Source organism: Ipomoea triloba, chromosome 12 (assembly GCF_003576645.1).
Source record: "Ipomoea triloba cultivar NCNSP0323 chromosome 12, ASM357664v1".
Taxonomy (NCBI): domain Eukaryota; kingdom Viridiplantae; phylum Streptophyta; class Magnoliopsida; order Solanales; family Convolvulaceae; genus Ipomoea; species Ipomoea triloba.
This window is the reverse complement of record NC_044927.1, coordinates 22546050-22556597: the sequence shown is the minus strand read 5'-3', so window position 1 is coordinate 22556597 and position 10548 is coordinate 22546050. Positions and strand designations below refer to the sequence as shown.

Genomic DNA, 10548 nt, shown 5'->3' with positions numbered 1-10548 from the left:
TTATTGTGGCATGATCATTTTTGGTCTTCCTTCAACAAAGTCGTTAAAATGACATTAAATACAAGGGCATTTTGATCTTTTCTTTTAAAAAGTAAGTTGGTCCGCTATATTTTTATTTTGATTTTTTAAAAAAAAATTCATATTTGAAGACCGAAATACTCTTTCATTTATGAGAATTTTAAAGATTTTGTTGATAAATGACCAAAAATGATCACGCCACAATAATAATAGGACTAAAATAAGATATTTTGAAAATAATAAATTAAAAGTGGAATGAGGTTTATAAATCTAGGACCAAAAATAGAATTAACTAAAAAAAAAAAAAGTGAATAAATAAGGTTTTTTTTTTTGAAAGAGTGAATAAATAAGGTTAAGAAAAGTAATTGTCGTTACCCAGGTGAGGTATTGACAACCCAACGTAACAAACGCAAACTTTCCCTTGCGATTCTGAGTTTTCGTTGCAGTTACAGAAACTCTCCGATGGACCCATCTCCGGCAACCTCCACTCACGATTCAACGCCCGATAACGGCGAAGCATCATCATCGTCTTCGCCAACCGTTCTGGATCTCACCAGCTTCCAGCTCCATGATCTCGATTCCGTGGAGCTCCCCTCGTCTCTCTCCGAGCTCGACTTGACGGCCAACCGTTTGTCGGCGTTAGACCCCCGTATTTCCCACCTCTCCAATCTCAAGAAGTTCTCTCTTCGCCAGAACCTCATTACCGACGCCGCCCTCGAGCCTCTTTCGTCGTGGCACATTATTTCCCAACTCGAGGTACTCAAAACCTAGTGTCTTATAAATTGCTTCTGCGTATTATTTGATTTCTGGTGTTTTCAGTTAAAATCTTATAAATTTATCCCCTTTCTGTGCTTTGTTAGAATTGATTAAATTGTTACGAATATAAATTAACTCTGAAGGATCTTTAAGTTTTAATTTTAAGATAAAAGAAATTGGGATTATTATAGTGTTTAGTTGCATATAACAGCGAATCAGCAATGAGGAAGCTCTAAGTAAAACCATAGTTATCCTGTTAATGCATATCTATTTAAGGTATGGGGCACAGAATGAAAGAATGATCCTTTGAATTTGCCAGGGCTTTCTAACATTATCTTTAGCACTGTTGCAAAAATCCCCGCCTAGGCGCTAGGCACTCCTAGACCGAGGCAAATTGCTCCCTAGGCGAGCGCGAATTGCTCCTTAGGCGTGCGCCTAAGTGGCCGGTCGCCTAGGAGGCCGCCTAGCGTCTAACTCAGCCGACTGGGCTGAATTTGGCAGAGTTAACTCGCCCAACTCGACAGAATTAGCGGAGTTAACTCGAGCGAGTCGGCTTTGTTAATTTTATTATTATATTTATATATATTTAAATTTATTTATTTATATAAATAAGAGATATATATATAATATAATATATGACATACACCCACACACATGAATTAATTTTTTGTTTTTATAGGTCGCCGCCTAGACCGCTTAGGCGCTAGGCGCTAGTCTACCGCCCGACTAGCGCCTAGCGCCTACTGCAACCATGATCTTTAGTAATGTAGTTGGGATTGTCTCTTCCAGGAACTAGTGCTCAGGGATAATCAGCTGAAGAAAATTCCGGATGTTAGCATATTTAAGAAACTTCTGGTATTTGATGTTTCGTTCAACGAAATTACATCACCTAGCGGATTGTCCAAGGTCTCCAGTACATTGAAGGAGCTCTATGTCTCTAATAATCAAATTGCAAAGATGGAAGAGATCGAACACTTTCACGGGCTGCAGATTCTTGAACTTGGGTCAAACAAACTACGGGTTTGTTTCACACTTTATGTTATAATTACAAAGTCAATCACTTTATGTTATAATTACAAAGTCAATCATGGCAATGGCCACGGGCAATTTATTTATTCAATGTGTGATGAACCAAAACACCCAACGTCTTCATGAAGATGCGTTTCTGTATGGTTTACTGGGGAAAAAGACATAATTTTAAGTATTCTTTTGATTAGGTAATGGAGAATCTGCAAACTTTAACAAATCTACAAGAGCTTTGGCTTGGACGCAATCGTATTCGAGCTATCAATTTATGTGGATTGAAATGCATTAAGAAGATTAGCATCCAGAGCAACCGTTTGACTTCAATGAAAGGACTGGAGGTATTAGCCATTAGTAATTTCAAGTATGGGGGGAAAGCTTTTCATAATTTGTCAATACAGTTTCTTCAGCTGTTTCCTGATTTTGCAGGAATGTGTTGCTCTTGAAGAACTATATCTGAGCCATAATGGTATTGAGAAAATGGAAGGCTTATCAACCTTGGTAAACCTTCGAGTCCTGGATGTATCAGCAAACAAGCTTACCGCAATTAGTAGCATTGCAAACTTGACAAAGTATGATAACTACTTCAGCCATCCAAGTTTAAGCATGTTTAGATAGTTTCATTCTGATCATCTTGCGTCTTCTCTTTCATTACAGATTAGAAGATCTCTGGCTTAATGATAACAATATATCATCAGTGGAAGATATAGCCGAGGTTGTTGCTGGTTCACGACAGAAACTGACTACCATATATCTTGAGCGTAACCCATGTGTATGTATACATATAACACCTATTTCTACTCTAACCCATTTTCTGAACTGCATTGTGATTTCTGAGTGAGATCTTTTTGTGCTGTTCTTCTTTGACCATTCTTTTACCTATGTTTACCTGTTGGTTTTTCTGGTGTCAGTGGTGTGTAAGATTCTCGAACTTTTTTGCTTCATGATAGATCACACAGCATTCTTGTTAGTTTAGACCTTTTTAATGATCTTCACTTTCTGAAGAACAACTTCACACCATAATCTTGTGAGTAGGATGATTTTAGGAACAATGCTATTTACCCATTATTATCGGTGCAATAGAAATATTACATTCCATGTATTTGGAACTTAAAGAATGGATGCACATCTGTGTAATTTAGAGGTATATCATAGCATTCATAATTGTGGAAATCACCTAACATGTCATAGCTAGAAAACATTTTGAAGTCTTGAATGTTTAAATTACTCATTTCCCCACGTAATTCACTTTTTCTTCTTTATATTCTCCCTGTAAGTGGTGTGCAATTTCTGATAGTATGTTATTCTGCAGGCAAATTCTCCAAACTACATCAGTACTTTGAGACAAATTTTCCCCAATATTCAACAAGTGGATTCAGAACTATTTGCATAGAGAGTCATCTTGTCTCAAGCCTTTCTGTAGCGATTCCAAACCCAAAGGATCATTATCAATTCTAATTTATGGGTACAATCTGCAGCAGATGAAATGCTGAACTCCCCCATCAATGGTGTGTGATCCAGCTGCATCGTTGGTTTTAGGTCTCTGTGCAAGAGAGTTTTTATTTGGAGCCATTGGTCATAATTTTTCATTTTGCACACTCAAAAACTAACAAGCATTGACATTCCCCTTTGCATAAATTGTCAAGTCACTTATTAAAGGAAGTTCTTATTCTTTAAGTTGTGCTATTGGTTCCAGCTATATATCTATATATACACTCTTCCAAATTGTGATTGTGAACTATCAACAGCTTGGAGTAACTTCTAAAAGATATGCTCGCAAGAATGAAGACTTTGAAACATGAACTAGTAACTAGTAAGAATGGCTCCAAGTTTACTGGTTCTTATCATGATTGAAAAGAGTGCCTATTAGGCAATTTAATATGGTACAGAAAAACAGAATAGCATCAAAACAAAGAAACCAAATCGTATCAATAGTTTTGAGTCTAAGAACTCTGTAAAACCACACAAGGAACATAAAAAGACAATTTGGAGTTTTGGAGTGTCGAATTCTTCATGACTGAGTGAGCATAGACTCTTGCAAAGATACATCTTAACGCCCCCTCTCAAAGTTAATCCTTGATCTACTTGATCCTCCTTCATAGCCATCTCGAGTGGAGCCGGCACTGGCCTTCATGGTACCTCCGCTGCCTACTTTGTCCATGGCTTTTTTACCCTTCTTGACCTCAGTTAAGAACTGGTCTAACCCAAATGGATCTGCCTCCTCAGCCTCCTTCTCAAACTCTACAGGCCTATCTCTAGGACCAGCCCTCTCAGAGGCTCCAGCAAATCCCTTGTCGGGTTTAAACCGGTCTGTTTTCATAATCTTATCCAGTTGCTCATCTGCACCACCATACATCTCAGCATCGGCATCTTTCTTTGGTCTGTAGAGAGTAGAGAGCGTAGGTTGGGCAGTAAAGAGACCCTTGTCATAAATATTATATGCATCATCAGTGGCAAATCCGGATTCCATCCCCTTCTCCTGGTTAAATAGCCTCTGATCATACATGACCTCTCCTCTTGTGCCACCGGTTGAGGCCATACCAAGGGCCATTTTCTCACTAACATCGCGGTCCCTGTCCCTTGTAATCTTACTCTTCTTGCCCATTGCAGCATCTTTAGCCTCCAACCTTCGCTCCCTCTCCCTTTCCCGACGCCTCTCTTCACGAATCTTGTCTCTCTGTGATTTCTCATCCCTTTCCTCTCTGCTCTCTTTTGGTACATCCCGGACATGGTCATAATCCGCATTCATGTCATCATTCACAGTACCCCTTTCAGAAGGTGCGGGAGCAGCACCTGTATGCGCAACACCTGTTCTTTCAGATCTCGCCTTTCGGGCCAATTCACGAAGTTCCATTTCCTTTCTTTCTTTCTCCTTCATCATCATCTCCTTCTGCACCTTTGACCGCATAGCAACTGCTTCTCTAGCCTTCTGTTCAGCAACATATAAAGCCTCTGACAATTTTGCAAAATTGTCATTGATCTGGACCTCCTGAAGTCCCCTACCATCAGCAGCAAGACGCTTGTCAAGTGGAATTGTATAACCTTTTGGATTCTTCCAGTTGGAAATACAAGGAGGAATCTTCCAGTCTTGTTGGTCCTTCACAGTCACGGGACGAGGAGGAGAATGCATAACAGGCACAGGAGGAGAGCCAGAAGCCTTTGGTACCCTTTTGTGTTTGAACTTTGGTGGCTCCAAAGGGTCCACAGGCATTTCCACCATCCTAATGATCCTCTCCTTTGCACCTGAGTTAAAAGCTGCTGATTGTTGTGATGGCTTGTATTTAATAAACTTAGAGTCTGAAGATTGTGTGGGAACATTTTTGGGCTGTGCAGCACTCAACCTCACATTCACAATCTTCTCAAGGGCTGCTTTCGTCTCCATGGTGGTGTCCTCAATTAACTTCTGCATCTCATCACTGTCCATCTCTTCATCGTTTTCATCTTTCACAACCTTGGGAATAAGGTCTTTATGCTGAGAATACACAATTTTCTTTGAATTTTCATTCTGCTTCACAATTGCATCATATCTCACATCACCATGCTCATCAACAGTAACAGGTAATGTCTTGTTAGCAGGTTTCCAGTCCTTCTTTCTCCCCATATCAAGAGGATACTGTGCATAATGAATTTCAGGGAATGCACCTCCATCCCCAAAATCCTCAAGCTTAGATGGCCTAAATCCAGCCCTTTTCATATAAGGGGGCACTGGGTTTGCTTTGATAACTGCAGTTTTCTCTTCCTCAGCACCACTATACCTGTTCTTAAACCATGGATCATTTGTGTGGTCATAATGCGCAGCACTACTTGACTTCACTGCGGGTAGAAGGTCCCTCAGAGTAGCCATGTTGGAGGCAAAGACTTTAAGCAGCACCAAATCCTAAAAAAAAAAAAAAAAAAAAAACACACACACACACACACACACACAATATCAGAAACTTAATATGATCAAACTAACAAAATTGATCAAATACCTAGAAAATTCAAGAGCCAAACGCAGGATTGATATAACAAGTAATCTTTAATGAATCATCTTTTTACAAAGATTGGGTCATTAAAGTTACCTAACTCAGTAAAAAGGACAAGTAACAAGAACACAAAAGAGAACCTAAAGCAACAGATTCAGAATAAATTGCCTAAGCCGTTTACACCCTCAGAGGGGGTATTTATAAGTTATAACATAGGTGTTCGGCCTAAAACTTGCGGATACAGACCGAGTATTCCTTCAAGATCTGTTCAAAATCACCTCCCTAAATTACAATACGAAAGGAAAGTAGCTTAAGTTAGGAAAACAACTTGAATTCCATATTCTGCAGCTCCAATTCCCTTTTATACGCCATAAAATAACCAAAACGTTTGTACCTAATCGTCCTAAAATGCACTGATATAACTGGAAAACTAAAAATCAAAAGCATACCATCCATAACATAGGAAATACCAAAAGCTTTCACAAATACCTGAACTATAAACCCAGAATTGAGCCCTGGAAAATGTAAAACCATTATATTAACCCAGTTGATTGAAAGGACAAAACCCTAGGCCACGAAACGCAACTCTAAATCTAAGCAGAAAAAAAAAACAACACGAAGAATAAAAACGAAATTATAGATATTTGGAGAGAGTTTATATGAGCATAAGACAGACCTGATCTGATCTGATCTGATCTGATCTGGGCTAATAAGAGCGTACGGCTAGTTGTCTTCTCCGAGCAGGATGGGGAAAGCTATTTGCGGAGGGATTGTTTGGTCGCAGGATTTATTGCGATTTGTTTGTAGTGGCGGCTTGCAATAATTCGATTTTAGGACTTTTGGGATTTTCGGATATGGGCTGGGCTTTCAAAACATCCCGCGACACAGCTTGTTTCCGGTCCAAAATCTGTAGCCCAATAACAGAAATAATAATAATAATCTTCAAAAAAAATATAATAATAATAATAATAATAATAATAATGTGTGTGTGTGTAAGGATTATATGGGTCCAATGCTTCTCATACAAAATATGGAATAATCTCATTTGTTCCTCTAGGATGATCAACAATGATTTCTTTTGCCAAAGACCTTACGGTCTAGTGGCACTCGGTTGCACTTTACATGGGAGGAGGTTGGAGATGATATACTAGATTGTAATAGAGTCAATAATACTCAAAAAACCAATGACTTCTTTTTTTTCTTTTTTTTTTTTTTGTAATTGCTAGTATATCAACGCATGCGTTGTACGGAATGAATTTGTTATAATATTTTAAGAATATTTAGATCGATATACAAATATAAATTATAACAACAAATATTATATAGTGCAATTGATGAAATCGGTTGGATCACTTATATTTTTTGATGTTATCTTTGATTGAATTCGAGCAAATAATTGCACCCATGTGATGCACATCGATATTTTTCTTTTATGATATATTTAGATAATAAAATAAAAAACGGCGCTTTTAGCCCTTCAATTGTTTTACTTTTGAAAATTTGACCATTGTCAATTGATTTGGACAAACTTAGTCATTCAATTGTCTATAATATACCATATTTAGTCCCTGATTTTATATAATTAGAAACATTGTTAATAATTGTTTTCATGGGGTTATATTTGTAAATTACTCTCCAACTTCATTCTCTCTTCTCTTAAATGTCCGCCATCTTCATCAAGCATTTGAATTGCAAGAACCCTAACTCATAAACAATCAAAATTTCTCAATGATTTTTGTGAAGATGTCCAACACACCTAGCATGTTTTTAAGTCAAGTAACAAAGTATATGTGCTTGTGGAATTTTGTTTTGTTTTTCTTTTTTGTTTTTTGTTTTTTTTTTTGAAATCAAAATCTTATGGAGTTATGCAATTTAATTTCAAGAAAGAGATGTTGAATTTCTTATAACCACATGGAGTTTTTTTTTCCCTTCAATTCGTGTATTCAAATTTATGGATTTTGCAGGGGAATAATGTTCTCTTGGGTAACTAAAACCTTGCAGGGGAATAATGTTAATCATTAATCAATCAGTCAATGAGGACATGCACTTAATAGTAAATTCACAATGATGACTAAAGTTAATGATACAAAAATCTTAGAGGAATTTGTGACTTAATTAAATAACCCTTCAATTTAACAAAAAAAAAAAAAAACAATTTTTACTAATATTACTCGTAAAATAAAATGCAGATTTCTTCAAGTGCATAAATCTTCCGAAAACAGTATGAATATTAGAGTTAAGCAATGACTAAAGAATTTGAACTGAAACTGCACCTGCAGGTGAAATGCCACCAGAAGTACGTATTATAGTTAATGATGAGTTCATGGTTTTGTTCGATCTTTGCACTATTAATGTTATGTGCTTTAGCCATGCTTTCATCTGTAAAGAAACTATCATCAAACACTCAATGGATAATTCAGATTTGCTGCTGTATCATTTGATGAAAGCACATAACATTAATAAGGTGGTGGCTGTTTGCGGCGTCGATCCGATGGTGAGAAGAGGAAATGGTGAGAGAGATGTGAGGAAATGATGTGAGACGGTGGATGGGTTTAATAGCGCAAATTATACCGTGGACCATGGTTATGGCTGATGGGGCATTCTATCTAACACTTGGTCTACTACTCCTCTCGAGCCTCGTCCTTCCGGAATAAGGATGGAGATGTGGCCGATTAGGACTCATATAGACCCGCTATCACGCAATCCATACTTCCCTAAGTTCCCCTAACTCTACTATCTATCCCGGCCGGAAATAGAAGCAAATCAAGCTATACATCAACCACACAAGATTTTAGAACCCTAAATCAACATGTCTGGAATCAATGGAAGAATTACATCAATTCAAACACAAAAGCTAGATTGGAACATCCAATCCCCAAAATCTAAACTAGCTAACCATTGCAAGAATCTAAACAATTGAAAATCATAAAGCAATTAAGAACCCAAATGAAGAATGCAATTAAAACTAGAGAGATTGTAAAGATCAAATAGAGTTTTACCAATCTAGGAGCTAGCACCATTACACTTCATTCTTCTATCTTTCAAAACCAATCTACCTCTAATCTATTCCCCTATCTAATGGATCTAGAACTAAGGAGTAGGGGAATTTCCCTAAGGAAAAGTAAATCTATTTATTAGGATCAGGATCCCCCTCTCAAAAATTGGGGGTTGCTTTAAATAGTCCTCAACATTCGTCAATTTCCGAAATGCTCTTAATGATGCCGCTACGCAGAGGTTCCACACGTAGACTTTACTAGAATTGTTCCACGCGTGTTCCATTCGAAACCATGGAACCATATGAGAAGCTATGAATGATGAGACCACTCATGACTATTTCAACTCAGCTCAAGCTTTAGCTTTATCAGCGCCAATTTTATATTTTGACAATATTAATTACACCACAAAATGGATATTATTCCATAGTGATGAAGCTGTCACTATGAAATAATATCCATTTATGGTGTAATATTGTCAAAATATAAAATCGGAGCTGATGAAGCTAAAGCTTGAGCTGAGTTGAAATAGGCACGAGTGGTCTCATCATTCATAGCTTCTTCAATGGTTCCGATTGGAATTGATTCCAACTTTTTCCCACTTGTCTTTTTCTTTTTGTCTTTTTCTCTTTTTCTTTATTCCCCTTGTTTTTTTAAAGCTTCCACGGGCCATTTTGTCACCTTTAATTTCAACCCAATAATTCCAGTTCTTGATCGTCCGCCGGAGAGGAGCTGCTTACGCCTCGTTACCTCGCCGGATCTGCTGCGTCGCTGGAGGGAAAGGAAACATGCAGTCCGGGTCGTGCTGACAACAAGGCTCTCATGGTGCTGATAACGTGTTATGAAATCAAAGGAATTGCAAGCAATCATTAAAGAGGATTAGAGAACAGAGAAGAATAGCAGAGAGGGTATGGAGAGAAGGGAGAGTATTTCATATCTCTTTCAATGTGTACATATTACAAGGAAACATATGGGCCTATATATAGGCAATAACCTTACTTGAGCCTTCATTTGTCCATAAATACAATAACTAGGATAGTCGCCCCACATTATTAAATATTCATAACTATTTTTACATTATTACTATTAAATTTTAATATTTATAAAATAGATATTTTACTGGAGGGTCAAATTTGAAACAAAATTAATAGTTAAGAAACCATTTATGGTCAAATTGAAAGTTTAAGATGAAAAATTGATAAAAGTCAATAGTCAAGTGACCATTTATGATTCAATTGAAAAATCGATAGCAAAAATTGATAAATGTCAATAGTTAAATGACCATTCTTGAAAATAACTCTTAAATATTTATAAATTTTTAATTTCTTTAAACTATGACTAATTCATAGCTACAAGCTCATTACATTATTACAATAATAAAGCAAGTTTAATTTATCCTTTCAAACTTGTTTTTTACCTTAAATGTAATTTAATCCATTTGAATTGACGTATAACTAACTAATACAAATGCTCATTTAAATGTGTGCGAACGAAGTGTGTGAATCAATTTAGACCATTAAAAAATATTACATTGCACAAGATTTGATCTCACGATCTTAGCTAAACAAGTGTTCTCATTGGAATCCTACCATATATATATATATATATCAGGCAATACATTTGCACCAAGCTAGTACTAAAAGAATATATATATATACATATTTATATTCAGTACGAAAGGGATAAATGTTGATCCACAATATGTATATACATATTGATGTACATACCATCTATATATATATATATATATATATATATATATATATATATATATATATATATATATATATATA

The 10548-nt window shown here is 36.6% G+C and overlaps 2 protein-coding genes across 5 annotated transcripts; one reads left to right on the top strand and one right to left on the bottom strand.

Annotated features, from left to right (window-relative positions):
* Positions 1–388: 388 nt before the first annotated feature.
* LOC115997875 (protein phosphatase 1 regulatory inhibitor subunit PPP1R7 homolog) lies at positions 389–3498 on the top strand. The gene is made up of 6 exons (XM_031237296.1): positions 389–774; positions 1564–1794; positions 1992–2138; positions 2227–2369; positions 2455–2569; positions 3110–3498. The coding sequence occupies exons 1-6, from the start codon at positions 481–483 to the stop codon at positions 3188–3190; spliced, it is 1011 nt and encodes a 336-aa protein (XP_031093156.1). The 5' UTR covers positions 389–480; the 3' UTR covers positions 3191–3498.
* A 98-nt stretch (positions 3499–3596) lies between these two features.
* On the bottom strand, positions 3597–6581 carry LOC115997874 (SNW/SKI-interacting protein A). Of its 4 annotated transcripts, XM_031237294.1 has the most exons (3): positions 6439–6557; positions 6252–6277; positions 3597–5674 (listed from the first exon to the last, which is right to left on the bottom strand). In XM_031237294.1, the coding sequence occupies exon 3, from the start codon at positions 5639–5641 to the stop codon at positions 3848–3850; it is 1794 nt and encodes a 597-aa protein (XP_031093154.1). In that variant the 5' UTR covers positions 5642–5674; positions 6252–6277; positions 6439–6557; the 3' UTR covers positions 3597–3847. The 4 variants fall into 4 exon arrangements, with proteins under 4 accessions (XP_031093154.1, XP_031093153.1, XP_031093155.1 ...); XM_031237293.1 differs by lacking the exon at positions 6252–6277 and having other exon boundaries at positions 6439–6581; XM_031237295.1 differs by lacking the exon at positions 6252–6277 and having other exon boundaries at positions 6449–6565.
* Positions 6582–10548: the final 3967 nt, after the last annotated feature.